Below are 15,761 nucleotides of genomic sequence, written 5' to 3' on the forward strand. Positions count from 1 at the left end.
CTGCCCTAACGGCCATCTGTCCGTCAAACTATGTGCCCTGCCAACTGCGACTTCAGTTTCACAATCATTTGGGCTATGTCAGTGACTTTGGTTCTCCTAGGGATCTCCATTTTCTCTCACTTCTGATTTGATCTCGCAGGAAAACTCTGAGTATAGTCCTCTCCATTGCCCTCTGAGCGAACATGAGCTTTCTCATAAGGCCCATAGTTACCAACCACGTCTGCGTACCGTAAGTCATCACTGGCATCACACACTGGTTAAAAACCTTCGTCTTCAGACGCTGTGGTATTTGGGACGAGAAGTTTCCGTGGTGCGACACCGACACTTAAAAGTTAACATGGTCATATTAATGAATTAAAAAAAAAAACACTGTATTGTCGTCGGTTTCCAATATTCATTTGTAATTTACAAGTTAAGTGGACGTCTTAAAGTTAGTGATAATATAATTGTAAGATGCCCATACAATGTTATATTGTCAACTTAGATAACTTATACGTCTGGATAGTCTCTTGCTGCTAGACAAGCGATGAAAACAGGCCAGGTATATTACTTTAGTGTGCGTGTCAAGCTACGTTATACGCGATTTGTATGTCATTTTGTGTTAGTGTTCGTGCATTGCTCGAAATAGAGTTTAGCCGTCAACCTCGGTTTATCTAGACGTATAAATGATCTGAGATTGTTAAGTTAATATAAAAACATGTCAAAATGCACAACAATTAAACGCTTGGTAATTTAAATATGACAGGAGCAAAATAAAACACACATAACACTAAATATATATGATTTATTAAGCCTTACAGAGAATATATCTTTATACAACTTATCACAAAGTTATATTATGGTTGTTACATTACAAAATATACAAGCATTTATTTACATTCAGTCGATAAATTACATTTATTCAAACGTCAAATTTGGAATGGATTTATTTATATTAAATTTTTTTGTGCGAAAATATCTTTCATCACCAGTACCTATTGTATAGATGACGATTTAAGTTTGTTACAAACTAGGTTTTAGGCCGAGATCTATAGATTAAGTTATTTATTTAAGCTTTGTAAAATATGTTCTAGGTTAGTTTTAGTTATAATTTTTCATTTTTATTCTTATTTTTGTAGCTATGTAATGTTTTATGTGTGTGTCAAATAAAAGATATTATTATAAGGTTGTACTTAGTCTTTGCTCAGACTTTACTGATGTAAAATTTAGCTGAGTGTGATGTGATGTTCTGTGTGTGAAAACGCGAACTTGGCTTTTGCATTGGGCTGTCTTAGATTATATGCTCAGCATAATTTCAGATGTCAATAGACTATAAAAACGTAATCCTAAATTACGCTAAGCTTATACTCAACAAACTTTTACTTAAGTAGAGTCTGAGCAAAGTCTAAGTACGGTTTTTTTTTTATGGAATAGGAGGACAAACGAGCGTACGGGTCACCTGGTGTTAAGTGATCACCGCCGCCCACATTCTCTTGCAACACCAGAGGAATCACAAGAGCCGTCATTTAAGGAAGATGTACGCGCTTTTTTTGAAGGTACCCATGTCGTATCGTCCCGGAAACACCTCACAAGGAAGCTCATTCCACAGCTTCGTAGTACGAGGAAGAAAGGTCCTTGAAAACCGCACTGTGGAGGACCGCCACACATGGATGAGGGATGATATCCTAACGTGTGGCATGTCGTGCGAAGGTGAAATATAATGGTCTATATAACTCAACATTAGGTTTGTACAATAAATTTAGTTAAATCCTTATTTATTGATAATTAATATATGCTATAAAAGTAATGAAACGAAGAGTAGACTAGACCTAAACGAAAACTGAAAGTATCAAAAAGACCACAGAATGGTAATTGAGTACGCATTACCATAGAGATTACCCATAGAAATCTTAACAAGAAGGTTAAGTACCTTATCATAGATAATATATTCTTATTCATTTTCATTGCAAGACATTTATTCTTGCGTATATCAGTAAGTTAAGTTTAATAATTTTTAAGAGATATCCCTCATTTCTGGGATTAAGTATACAAATGTTAATTGTATCAAAATTATCTCGCATCATTCATAAATTTTGGTACAAATTAAAGTATACTTAATTCCTATGTACGTTGGAAACGCTCCAGATCTTAGATAATTTATACATCAAGATAGAGTTTCTTGCTGCTGGACATCCGATGAAAACAGGCCAGGTATATTAATTTAGTGTGCGTGACAAGCTACGTATTGCACTCGCAATTTTTATGTCACTTTGTGTTAGTGTTCGCGCATTGTTCAAAATAGAGATTAACTGTCAACATCGATTCTTTTCCACGTTTTCTGTCAGCTGTCACAGTCTTTCTAGACGTAAAAATGATCTAAGCTCCGGATATTTAATGACTTGACTACAACAATGGTGATCAAAATGATGGCAATGCGAATAAATTAACAATCTCACAGTGAAAATTGATCACCATAATATATTTTATTTAAGAAAACAGCAGTTTAGTTAAAAAATGATTTACCGATGATTTTTTTTATGGAAAAAGGAGGACAAACGAGCGTACGGGTCCTGGTCTAAAGTGATCATCGCCGCCCACATTCTCTTGCAACACCAGAGGAATCACAGGAGCGTTGCCGGCCTAAATGGAAGGTAGGCGTTTTTTTGAAGGTACTCATGTCGTATCGTCCCGGAAACACCGCACAAGGAAGCTCATTCCAAAGATTTGTAGTACGTGGTGGTAAATATAATAATATTTTGATTGGTAAAGTTGCAGGGAATTGAAGAGTTTCCGCAATTACTGAAATACGCCTGATGAAATACTAAATCACTTAGTACTTACTCGCTGATGGTCTCTAAGTCACCTGTGAGGAGACATGCCTAACGCGGCTATGTCACACAGGTACTAGAACCTTCTTATTTAGATTTCAATGGGCTCGAGACGATGGAAAGTGAACATCTTTTCAAAGAATTGTGTGCTACTAGATAATACGGTCTTAGAAATGGGTTGTTAGCCTTTGAGGACAGCACGCTAAAGATATTTGAAAATTATTTGGGAATTGTACTAAGGTTTGTATTCTAGGAGACTAAAAAAAATATTGAAGTAGGCGTTACTTTGCGGAAATCCATTATTATATAAATGATTTGAGTTTTCTTTAGTGTTAATTCCGCCAATATTTGTCTTTAAACAATTCGACACGTGTTTCGCCTCTACAAGAGGCCAAAATCAGTCTCGTGCCAGATTTTGGCGAGACAACACGTCCTTAGTCGTCACCACGTCGTTAATCTGCGATAAAATGTGTTAAGTAACTGTATTCATAACTTTGCAGAAAAGAAACAAAATACGCAGTAGGTATGGAGGCCGTGTCTATCCTTTTGTCTATAATTGCCATCCATAGGCTTACTATATCGTAGATAAGATAGAGGTGAGATACAGAAATATAGAAAAGGAAAGCGAATCTATTGTAAATGTAACCGATTTTGATTGATAAGATGTAAATAGTCAGCCACGCTTGGAATAAGCCCCTTCGTATTTTGAATCTCAAACCACTAACTAACGTACACATTGGCATGTCAAAATTGGTCGCGAGTAATCGGGCTATTAGACCGTTTAGCGCTTGTAATTTTTAGTCTATAGTAGCATCCCTATGACTTGTATCTCATAAGCCCCAACCACTGACCTGTGTAAATAGCACTGGACAGGCTGTTCCATATGTTTGACAGCAAATTTTTTATGCCTATTTGAAGCGCCACTTGCGAGCGTCCAGAGAACTAATTTTGACGTATAATACAAATGTCTGCGAAGGATCGTACAATACTCAGAAGTACATTTTGAATTAATTGCGTTCGTTCTCCGTTTTATTTATACTTCTAGAATCAACTAAATAAAGTACACATTTTTTTTATAAATAGTTTCCCAACATCTATCGATGTTTGCTGAGGTTGTCATCACTAGTTTTAGTACCGCAGACTCTCGCTACATGGCAAACAGCGCTAAAATAGCGAATATCAACCAGGCAGAAATGCACTTTGACAGCCGCCACTCCAGTTGTTTATAGTAGATGTCAGTGACCCCATCCGTTGGACAGCCAAAATTATGACACTGACATTCTCACAGCTCTATTAGCAAATAATAAAAATAAGATGACGAATATCAAAATGGCCGCCATAAAATATTTATCTTCTACAAAAATATTTAAATGATGCAGAGTTATATCTTAGTACAATGGTATGGAACACTCTCTTTCTGACAATTTTTCCATAAGTCACCTAATATTTTATCATCAATCAAAGTCTGTCTTTTAAGGCATATCGGGTGTAGTTTCTAGTGGGGTTAAAGCTTCAGGGCAAAAACTCGTCTATGAACACGTTTCTTCAACAGCTTTCATTTGTTTCTTGTTATATTTCCGTGGCAGCAGTATCCAGCAGATATTTTCCCACCATCAAGCTGTAAGACTCCTCAGTACTTTCATGGGTGTCAGTTGGAGTGGTTTCTAGCAGGATGCGGTGGAGGGAGAGGCTGCAACGCAGGGTTGGCAACGGCTATGATGCTGTCTCCACGTGACGCTACCACTTGCGGACGCGATTCTTCTGCATCCTGTAAATCCATAAACTATTTCTGAACAAATATATATTACTAAATTTTAATGGCTTTTCCCATAAATAATGGGCACATATAAGTATTACAGTCACAATTCTCCAAATTCCTGTTTAGAAATTATCTCGAAATAAATTAAAAAGTTTGGCTGGCTATAATGTAACACTTTGAATCAGCTGCAGATCATCTAAACCTTGGCAGCCTAAGACCAGACTATCTAAATGATATGGCAGCCTAATACCAGATTATCTAAGCCATCTGGCAACCTAAGACCAGATTATCCCCTGAGGTGCAAAGCTGCCACACCGCGCGTGGCTCACGTGCCATCCGTGTCTACCGCCGCATGACGCAACGGGCTCGGATTACAAAATAATTTATTGCTGTTCAAGTGTTTGGGTTTGTTTATAAAAACGAACGTCGACGCTTTTGTTTTTAAACAAGCTAGCGCTTTTTTAGATAACATAAACAATAGATATTGCGTAATTTGAACAAATTTCGTATAAATTATGCTTGTCATACTTTTTTTAGATTAACCTCCAGATTACATTTCGATTATTACTAATAAATGACGTTATCAAGTGTTGTTTCATTAAGTTACGTTATTGACACTTACTATTATAAATAAATATATTTCTATTTGGCAAAGGTCTTAATGCCCTTGATAGTGAGCTTTGTATTAAGTTAGAAAATATGTTACACAATACCAATATAATCTGAGCTTATAAGACAACATGCCAACAGAAGTACCACTTCAAATTTATGTGTCAATGTGTTGGTACTTACAGGTGGAGGAGTACTGGTGCTGGAGTAAGAACACCTGGAGTCCGCGTCGTCACTCTCAGTCTTCACTCCCCACCAGCTGGAATTAAGCAGATAATTCTTGTATATCGAATTGGAAAAATAGCAAGGCAAAATATCAGGCAACCTGATCTTAAGGCGAAGGATAAAGAAATCACGCAAACAAGGTGTTTTTAGACAAGTGAAAATATAGCATTTGGAGCTATGAACACTCCTTAATAATGTTCCAAATGCCCCTAAGTCTTATTTGTAGGTTGCTAATGCTTACTGTTGGTTATAGTTATAGCTTGTACTTTTTTGTGTAGGTACATTTATTCAGATAATAAATGAATAACGAGGATTGTAAGCTTATAAACTGTTTGCAACTGTTAAAATGTTACGATTTCCACGCAAGAATTTTTAAACTATTGGCTTTGTTATATAGCTGTCGGCCTGCAGCCGCTAACTCATATCTCTCAAGGTCACTGGCATTTAGTATCGCCTTAAGTGATAACCGACACCCATACTATCTTGTAAGTTTGTAACACCAGAGGAATCATATGAGTGTTCCATGCCTTTAAGGTGGTTGTGTGTGTGCAAAGAGCAAAAGGAAAGGTAATTCCACAGTTTGGTTGTTTGTTGTTTGCGGAAACCTAGAGAATAATATATATAATATAAGAATAATGTATATAATATAATACCAATGTTAATCATCGCGAAACATCCATACTGTTTGAGTCTAAACTCTAAATAGTGAAGCTGGTATTCGATAGCAACAATAACATAGCAAATCTACCAGTGGGAGGCCCCTTTGCACAGAATGCCGGCTAGATTATGGGTACCACAACGGCGCCTATTTCTGCCGTAAAGCATTACTATGTTTCGGTGTGCAGGGCGTCGTAGCTAGTGAAATTACTGGGCAAATGAGACTTAACATCTTATGCCTCAAGGTGACGATCGCAGTTGTAGTGCCGCTCAGAATTTTTGGGATTTTTCAAGAATCCTGAGCGGCACTGCATTGTACTGGCCAGGGCATATCAATTACCATTAGCTGAACGTCCTATTCGTCTCGTCCCTTATTATCATAAAAAAAAAAATCCATAGATCAAGCTCGTTCAATTATATTTTTCGTTTCGTATTTTTACATAATATATTTTAGGTATGAAGTAAGTACCTGTGATTAGACGCACTGCGTGCTGCTTCCGGGCTGGTTCGAGTCTCATCGGTGTCCTGAAAATTATACATATAATTTCACAATTAATTTTGATTTGAAATAAAATATTTTAAGTCAAAAGAAGTTAAGACGTATTGAGGTCAATTCACTAAAGCTAGCACGTATAACAACTTCATATGATGTTCTTGTGTTGTGATTGGCTTGATTGGATTGGTTGATTGGTAGTGCTTGAAATTAAAATCACATTGGTGTACTGTGAATGTTCCAGATTTAGTAAAATGATCTGCACCTACTACATAGTATGAAAAATTAAAAAAATGGGAAAAAATATTAAATAGCATTTAACTAAAGTCTCAGAATAATCTTGCTTCATTACATTAACTGATTACTGTTTATATTATTTAAAAAAATATAACTTCAATGTCTTTGGTCGGTGATCCAATGGTATACGTGTTAATTCTCGAGCAAAGGTTTGCACTATGCAGCTTTGATAAGCTGCAAACATTGCATACTGAAGTTTATTTGAGTACATTCCGTACGAGTATGCCAGAAATTGATGGTAATAAATTTTAACGAGGCATTAAAACACCTTCACAAAACAATACTGGCATTAGTTTATATTTATTATACATAGTCAGTATTTTACGTTAAGACTCGATCAGCACAGCATTATGCATGATGTAATCTATTCACCTACAGTACAATACAGTTCAAATTCAAATCTTTTTATTCAAAATAGGATTTAAAATCACTTATTGAACGTCAAAAACTACCACCCATTCAAAAGAGACTGCCTCAGACCTTAGAAGAATGGGCGCAAGAAAATCAGCGGGCTTTTTTTTTAAATATAAAATATGGATTACAATGTGATATCGTACAATAAACATTTATAATTAAAGATCCCGAGGGTTTTCGCTTTATTCCCAGTCCGTGGTGTCATTAAGAAAATCGTTTATGCTATAGTAACCTTTCCCACACAAACGTTTTTACAATTCTTTTAAATTTCGTAACACATTTGTTTTATATATTTTCTGGAATCATATTGTAGAAGCATATACATCGCCCAACAAAAGACTTACTAACTCAACCCAACCGAGTAGTAGGCATAACAAGTTTATGTTTGTTCCTCGTGTTAACATTATGAATGTCACAGTTTCTAGAAAATTCTTCAATGTGCTTATAAACGTGCAGAACATTATCAAAAATGTATTGAGAAGCAACAGTCAAAATCTTAATTTCTTTAAATTTTTCTCTTAATGATTCTTTAGGAGGTTATAAATCGCGCCAATAGCCCTCTTCTGTAGCACAAAGATGGTATTAATACCGGCCGCACTGCCCCTTAACAATATACCATAGGCCATAAATAGTTGATTCTAAAATTGACAATCTATTTCAAAGAGGATGTAAATACTACGTAAAAAGACTATATATAAGGTCGGCCTAAGTAAAAATTTAAATTTAGTTTGAAGTCTTGTATGCAACGAGCTCATTGTTTAGAAATCTAAATTGTCTTGTAAATACAAGAGCGACATCTCAAGTCAATTTCCTAATATGCAAATATTGTGGTTGAGCAGGTTATCAACTGTAAAGTAGATCCTGTAGATGAAGCCACAACCTAAGAGTTGAACAAAGCATACAAGATTTTATGACAATACGTCACTCGAATGGTTAGCTCAGTTGGCAGAGAACTGGCACGGAACGCCAGTGGTCGTGGGTTTGAGTCCCGCATCGTTGATAAAATTTTGTTTTTAGATTTTATTTGTGTATTAATTCTAGAAGTGAGAGTTATCGCTTCGAAAACAACAAATTGTTTAAACTTTTTTAGGCCTTCATAAAAAATACTTTGGATTTTTAACATGTCTCTAAATAGTTAACAAATATTGTATAATGTATAAGGCCAGCAACGCTCCTGTGATTCCTCTGATGTTGCAAGAGATTGTGGGCGGCGGTGATCACTTAACAACAACAACAGGTGACCCGTACGCTCGTTTGTCCTCCTATTCCATAAAAAAAAAAATATTTACTTTGATGAACATTAGTATTACAAATACTTAAATACATTTAATGTTTTTATTATTATTTGTATTTTAAATTTGAGAATTCATAAGTTTCATTTGTATGACCTAAATTAAAATGTTTATTTGATTTAAACTAAACGATGAAATGGGTGTTATTATAATTATTATAAATTAATTTTAACACTTACACATTAACTATACAGTCAAAGACTAGGGATTAATGAAGTAATATAAATTTTAACCAAACAATTAATGTAAAAATACAGATATAGTATGAATAGATACAAATTAGACAAGTATTACCTAAAGAGGTATAGAGACCGTAAGGAGATTCGTTTCGTAGAGATATCTTTATATTATCTGGTGAATATTTAAGATGTTCTGAATATTTAATTCTTTTGTCATTAACTAGTCAGTATAGGGTTCACTTGATGGTCAATGACCACAATATTTATTATTAATTTCACTTTATATTAAATAATAAAATAATTTTACAAATAGGTATGTATATATGCTTTTACAACATGGTCCCAGTACAAATGTGTTCGGAAATTCAAAAGAATTATCTAATTAATTTGTATTGATGGCGAGGTGTAACTATCGTACAAATAGCTTCATTACTAGATACTGCATAAGTTATAACGATTTGGTAAATGAAATAGATCTATATACATTTTCTTCATCTAGCACCAAATTAAAAAGAATGCTATCCGATAAGTTCTTCCAGTTTAAATTATTGTAGTTATGTTAGTTTTACATCATATAACATCATAACAATAGTTTTACATATATGTGGAAACATTTAAGTAGCCATCATTAATTATAATTAAGTATTTCATAAGTTATCATTGTAAGCTAGCTGTAAGTTTCCCAAATAAATATAAAAAAAATGTGTTTGTTAACAATTAAAACGTTACGATATTATAAACAACTTTTTTTTATAGAATAGGAGGACAAACGGGCGTACGGGTCACCTGTTCTTAAGTGATCACCGCCGCCCACAATCTCTAGCAACACCAGAGGAATCACAAGAGCGTTGCCGGCCTTTAAGGAAGGTGTACGCGCTTTTTTGAAGGTACCCATGTCGTATCGTCCCGGAAACACCGCACAAGGAAGATCATTCCACAGCTTTGTGGTACGTGGAAGAAAGCTCCTTTCATAATGATGTCACAGATTGGGAATAGAGCGACCGCCCTCAGTCTATTTAACCATAGATTTTATTTTACGATATTATATTGTAACGAAATTCATTAAAAAAAAGCTCGAATCCAATTTTAAACAAATGAATAACATTACAAAATAATAGTCGTGCCAAAATTTTCATCAAATTAAAAGAGAATAATATAAATACAAAATTAATGAACATGCCATGCTTATGAAATAATAAATGATATATAACTTACCAAAGCTGAAATACCAAAACCAGTTAGTTATATAGACTACAACAATACGATGAAAAATTTCTCGAAAGACCTTGAAATAAGCTTTAGAATTGGTTATGTCCTACTTACCTTTAGCTACCTGGAGTGTTATTAAAAATCAGCAATCACCTATCTTATATTGCATGATACTTTTTTGTTTTTTTTTAGCAATAATACTATAATATAAATTAAGTCTATGATGAGATGGTCCTGTCAAAAATGTTTTCGGAAGTAGATTGACAGCATGAATGAGATAGAAATAGTACATGATAGTCATGTACTCTTCTCAATAAGAAGAGATGTTACACTTCTATTTTAGCCACGAGAGAAGTAGCCGTAGCTAGTGGAATTACTGGGATAATGAGACTTAACATCTCATATCTTATAATGTCGGGAATATTGCGATTCCGATCAGAATAAAGGGTGTTTGAAGATTCATGAGCGGCACTGTATTAGCAGGTCGCACTACTTGCTACCAGATAAAAGTGTTGCTCGTCGTAAAAGAAAAACTATTCTCTTCAAAGTTTTACAATTCCAATAAGATAAGAATTATACTTTGTAAAATCAATAACTTGAATGTTATTTATATTTTAATCTTATTTTTGATACAAACTTTGCCAATTTGTTACGGACTAAGAATGTATGCCCTGAATTCATTTCGGACATTACTGCAACCACACAGCTATGACTAGCACAAAATAACAGCGCCTTTCGTATTCTATATGCCGCCTACATCAGGAATATTTTTTCTCATAAAAAAAATCTCACGAGCAATCGTATCGTCTGTTCATAAGTGGTTATTTATGTATCGCACCCAATGTTCAGTTTTTCCATCAGTTCAATTCTCTTAATTCAATAAGGGACACAATTTTTTGTTTTTTACATGGAATTGATGTGGAGAATGAAGCACGCGCAGTTAGTGAATTGCAATTTAGTTTTGCCTTGAAACACCCAGATTATATTCATTGGGAAACAGAGACATTTGAAGATAGTCCCACACCTATAATATAAGCGACATAATAGTGAGTCTTTTCCCAGTATTGCCATTCATTGGTGAAAGGGGAGCAAAGTCATGCAACTCTTGAGCTTGCAATTCTCCGAGATCTAGACAGCTTTAGAGTCTGACTTTAAACAGAGGTTTTTCACCGATTACTTTCTCGGGGCTCAATGGATTCTAGCGTTGCCACATCAAATCCGGCTACAGTACCAACTTCATTTAATATCGGACTTCAGGTATATATATCTATTGATGCTGTTCTGGTGTGAAGCATCGCCTAAACTTCGAAATTATAATCAGTGTAAGCTTTTGCTGTTGCGGTAAGTTGTCACCTTGACAGAACAGCTAAATTTCTGAAAGTTGGAGTAAGCCCAATTACTTCGCCCGGTCGCCTCTCCGAGAATTAAACTACGTTCTTATAAGAAATAGCAAATTATAGACAGGTGTGTAAGTATAGGTAAGAGTTAGTGGTGCGTCTAGCTAGATGTTATTCTAATCGGTGAGGTCTACGTGAGTGACCTGTCTTGCTCGTTTACTTGGTGCCTCGTCTTCGTCTCTCTCTCTGTCTTCCATTGAAGTGGTAGGGGGCAAACTGGAAAGAGAAATGAAAATAAATTTAAAAAATCAAGTAATCTTTTAATTCAACTGTATTCAAGAAATATCAACATCCTTGCGTTCACTCCGATTGCCAAATCACAGTGCAATTTGGACAAGTGTTACCGCACACATCAAGTGGAATTCAAATGCATCTAAGATTGATCTAAATAAACACATTTTTATTTGTGAAAAATTTTTCAATATGCTGCCACAGTTCGTGTTGGAATTCAGGATTAATAAAGGCAATACTCGGAAAAATTCAGGCTACCTAACCAAGGAGTTAAGCATGGTTAAGTTGATGCCTATTGGAACAGCAATGTACATTATATTACTCATTACTTCATTTCTTATAACCGTTGGTATCAAACTAGTTGCCGGCGCCGTTTGCTCTATATCCTATTAATATGGCCGCTTTAATATTTTGGGATCATTCAGCTTTAGACTGCATATAATAAAGTATAGTGGAAACAATGGCAAACAAAATTCGATATTAAATCGAATAGCACAAAGTGGTGTTTTATTGCTGCCGATTTGAAATAAAATACAATCTAGATAAACGAGGATGAGAACTTCATTTATATTTTACTGATTTAAAAGTAAATGAAGGGTTTTGCAATGTATGGATGCTGAAATACAAAAACTTATCGGAACGGCCCCTAGGAAACCCTAAGACGGACCGACGATCTGGTTAAGATGGCCGATATAGGTTGGATGAGGGCAGCGCAGGACCGATCGTCATGGCGATCTTTGGAGGTAGGCCTTTGTCGAGCGATGGATATCTTCCGGATGAAATAGTGATGATGATAATAAAACATACCCGTGCTTGGAGTAATGCAGACCAGCTCTCCGCACGAGCTGTCTCGCAAGAGGAAACAGCTCGTCTCTGCGAGTTAGTAGGGCGGGAATACATCGACACATCTGGGCTGCGGCTTCGTTTACCATCACCTGTAGCAAATACCAAAGAAATTTTATGGTTTGGCATTAATCGTAGATAATCGGTTGGTAATATTATAAGCTGAATCCACTGTGAATTTTCTAATAAGACGAATTTAAGAAGGAAACATTAAAAACTTATTGGAGTACAAAAAAGTATATAGAAAATTCTCTTATAGGATCAAACATTGTGTGTTCAAGTCTATTTTATCTTATCTTTATATTCTTATGGGAACTTCTGTTAATTTGAAATATTGCCCAGTTAGCAGATTAACATATTAAAACAGACAAAATCTTGATAGCGATTCATTCCCATCTTTAATAATAGTTGTAACGCCCGGAGATACATCAAAACCTTGTTGCAAATTTTATAAGATTAGGCATTCTACTATTAGGCTTACTATGTGGGTTGTAAAAGTTAATGAAAGTAAGGGATTTAAAGTAGTAATGTAGGGTTTTAATGGTAGATTCATTTTTATAACAAGATAATTAATCTGTGCTCTATTTTGCTAGTTCTATTAATCTTCTATTATTTACCTCGTGTAAGGTAAGAGGCTTTTCTGGTTTCCTCTTACAATCGAATCGTCCATATATCGCTGCGTATTTCCTTATCTCCTCCATGCGTTTAGGATCTGACTCTGGCATCATCATAACTAACTCTAAATCCTTACACATCTTCTTTTTAGTATTTTGTGGCTTTGGCTCCAACTGTGGTAAATGTTTGCTTAACTTCTCCGCAGCCGAAGCCAACTTTTGCACGTGAATATCTAGCAGAACTGGTGTTAGTTGGACTGGAGATGTAACAGAGTTGGGACTGGAGTTTGAAGATGGTGGAGCACAGGTTGTTTGAGGTGAAAAGGATCTAGCTGCTGTAACGATTGGTATTGTGGGAGTGGTAGCTACTGGGGATGGTGGTAGGATTATTTTTGTAAATGTATTATTTTGATGGACAGGACTGACATTTGGCGCAGAACTACAACTATTCTCTGGAGCGCCTGGTGATGGACTATACATGGGTCTGTTGTTATCTGGAGAAGTCACCGAACGCGATACAGAGGGTATAGGCACGTTGAGCAGTCTTTGGTTGCACTGAATGAAATTTTCGGCGGGGCAAATGTTTGGGACTATTGGTATTTGGAAGAGCGCTGGGTTGTTCACCCATTCTTGGAGAGCTTTCTGCAGGCGACGCACGTGGAGAGGCTTAGAAGCCATTCCTACCAGAGCCATTATTTCTAAGAACTCTTCCTCCCCGGCGTCACATAGTTGTTGAACATCGTCACCACCTGAAATAAAAAAATGCAATTTAACATCTTGCAGATGATCGCGAAATTAAGACGTACCAGTCTATTTTTAGCATCATAAATTGTCTCTTCATATGACAAATGACTAATAGTTTCATAGTGTTTTTCAGTGAAGTTTCTTCCAATAACAGAAATGTTATATCGGTTATGAAACAATGGTTTTCCGGCGATGTTTGAAGACCGATAGAAAACTTAAAAAACAAAGACAAACTACAAATCCTCTCTAAATTCATCTGGAGTTGCATAAAAAAATATAGTTATTTACTAGTAATTATTAGTAGAAATCTTATTTGATTTTAATACTCACGTGACAGTAGGAAGCTCTGCCACCATTAATACAATTTTAATATTAGAACTTCCAAAATCAGATCTAAAATTCACAGCCCTATTAATTGTGAGCGATGTTTTGTCGATTCCGAATTAATTAATGAAGTATTTCTAATAAGACATGAAGAAATATAGTTGATACCAGCGAGTATTGAATCGCAAATATTTGCTAGATAAATATACAACTGGATAGAGTAGAATTAGGCCGATGGTATCAGTGTATCTGTTGCTAAGTTGTAGAAACATGTTACTAATAATACTTCTGGTTCCTACTTGTATATTATTTATTAATTACGAAAAAATTGTGAAAATTCAAAAAACATACACGCGTTATTATCTTTTAAAAATAAAGCTATCTAAGAATCTATCTATCTAATTCTAAGTAACCCTCTATAGCATAAAGTAATAAAAACTCAGCCCGAAGAAAGTCTAATTCTGGTAATAAAATTAAAATATGCAAACTATGTAGTGTTGCTAGTTCATTTAATAAATCCTTTGCCGCCCAAAAAACGTGTGATTCAAAAAACGAAGATGCTCTCTATTATAATTTGTGCGAATATGCAAATATCTTACGTGACCATTTTGTAAAGGGGTCTAGAGAAAAAAACAAAAGGGCTAAGGACGGCGGCCGAAACGATCCTTCATAATTGCCAGAATTAAAAAGAAAAAAGCCATTTGCATGTGTGTGCAGTTTTTTCTGCTTATGGAAATTTTGTTTGATGAGAAAGACTTTTTTAGATCGTTCCTACGATGAGATCTTAGGGTATTTTTTGTTTTGCGTGTCGCGAGGTATTATGGTTTTAAATAATATAGGTACACAAGTAGGTACTGGATCAGCTTTTGGAACAACAGAATATTCTGGATAACTGGATTAATAACCCGTAGTTTTACTTACAGCAATGTTCCTAGCGGGCATTGCTGAAGCGTAAAAAACGGCATTTATGTGGTGGATCTGTACCTAAATACGTTCCTATTTACGCTTTTAAGTTTGTTTTTGGTAAACTTCAGTATAATTTTTACATGGCTTTATAAAATATGAGTGAATTTATCTTTATTTAGTAAGTGTTATTAATATAATATGTGCGGATATATTACTATATACTTTTTAACAGTGCAAAGGTATATTTGCACTGAGTCCTGCGATTTTTTTCAGCTGTCATTTTGTATGTTAGTGTTCATATTCACAGGTAGGTTGTGAATTTATTACTTTTTAGGCCGCTGAGAATTAATATCTCTAATAATAATAACACGCAATAATCGAGCCAATTAAAATTTATAATTACAATGGGCGGCGGCGCCGAAAAATAATTGTAACTAGTTAAGTACACAGAGAACTTTCGGGATCTGTTGACTTTAATTAAAATTTAAAGTACTTTTGCTATTCAAGGTCTTAGTAAAATGAATTACAGCGGCTTTTCATCCAAATCATGTGTCAGAACAGTTTCAATTTAAGTAATATTTACTTAATATTTGTAATTATCTCAGTCACACCTATCGATACATACGTTTGCGGAAATAACCGGTAAGTAATGGTTTTAAAACCACTCCAGTAACGTTTACACAAGTTTAACCGTAAAGATAAATGCGGTTCCAATCCGCGGTCTTATCTTATGATAAAAACATAGATAATTTATATGTCTA

General features: G+C 35.1%; 1 protein-coding gene and 1 long non-coding RNA gene across 2 annotated transcripts in view; both read right to left on the reverse strand.

Annotated features, from left to right (window-relative positions):
• Nucleotides 1-766: 766 nt before the first annotated feature.
• Nucleotides 767-15,761, reverse strand: part of LOC126975650 (uncharacterized) — a 157,065-nt gene continuing 142,070 nt past the window's right edge. Inside the window, exon 2 of the long non-coding RNA XR_007731769.1 lies at nt 767-2,549. This is a non-coding gene — a long non-coding RNA (uncharacterized LOC126975650). The remainder of the gene's footprint in view (nt 2,550-15,761) is intronic.
• The window catches only part of LOC126975621 (NGFI-A-binding protein homolog), a 54,116-nt gene continuing 42,627 nt past the window's right edge, over nt 4,273-15,761 (reverse strand). Inside the window, exons 3-8 of the mRNA XM_050823610.1 lie at nt 13,030-13,775; nt 12,377-12,504; nt 11,482-11,554; nt 6,527-6,582; nt 5,359-5,434; nt 4,273-4,575 (exon numbers count right to left, since the gene is read on the reverse strand). Of these exons, the coding sequence (XP_050679567.1) occupies nt 4,456-4,575; nt 5,359-5,434; nt 6,527-6,582; nt 11,482-11,554; nt 12,377-12,504; nt 13,030-13,775 (1,199 nt within the window). The 3' untranslated portion in view covers nt 4,273-4,455. The remainder of the gene's footprint in view (nt 4,576-5,358; nt 5,435-6,526; nt 6,583-11,481; nt 11,555-12,376; nt 12,505-13,029; nt 13,776-15,761) is intronic.

This window comes from Leptidea sinapis, chromosome 36, assembly GCF_905404315.1.
Source record: "Leptidea sinapis chromosome 36, ilLepSina1.1, whole genome shotgun sequence".
NCBI classification, from domain to species: domain Eukaryota; kingdom Metazoa; phylum Arthropoda; class Insecta; order Lepidoptera; family Pieridae; genus Leptidea; species Leptidea sinapis.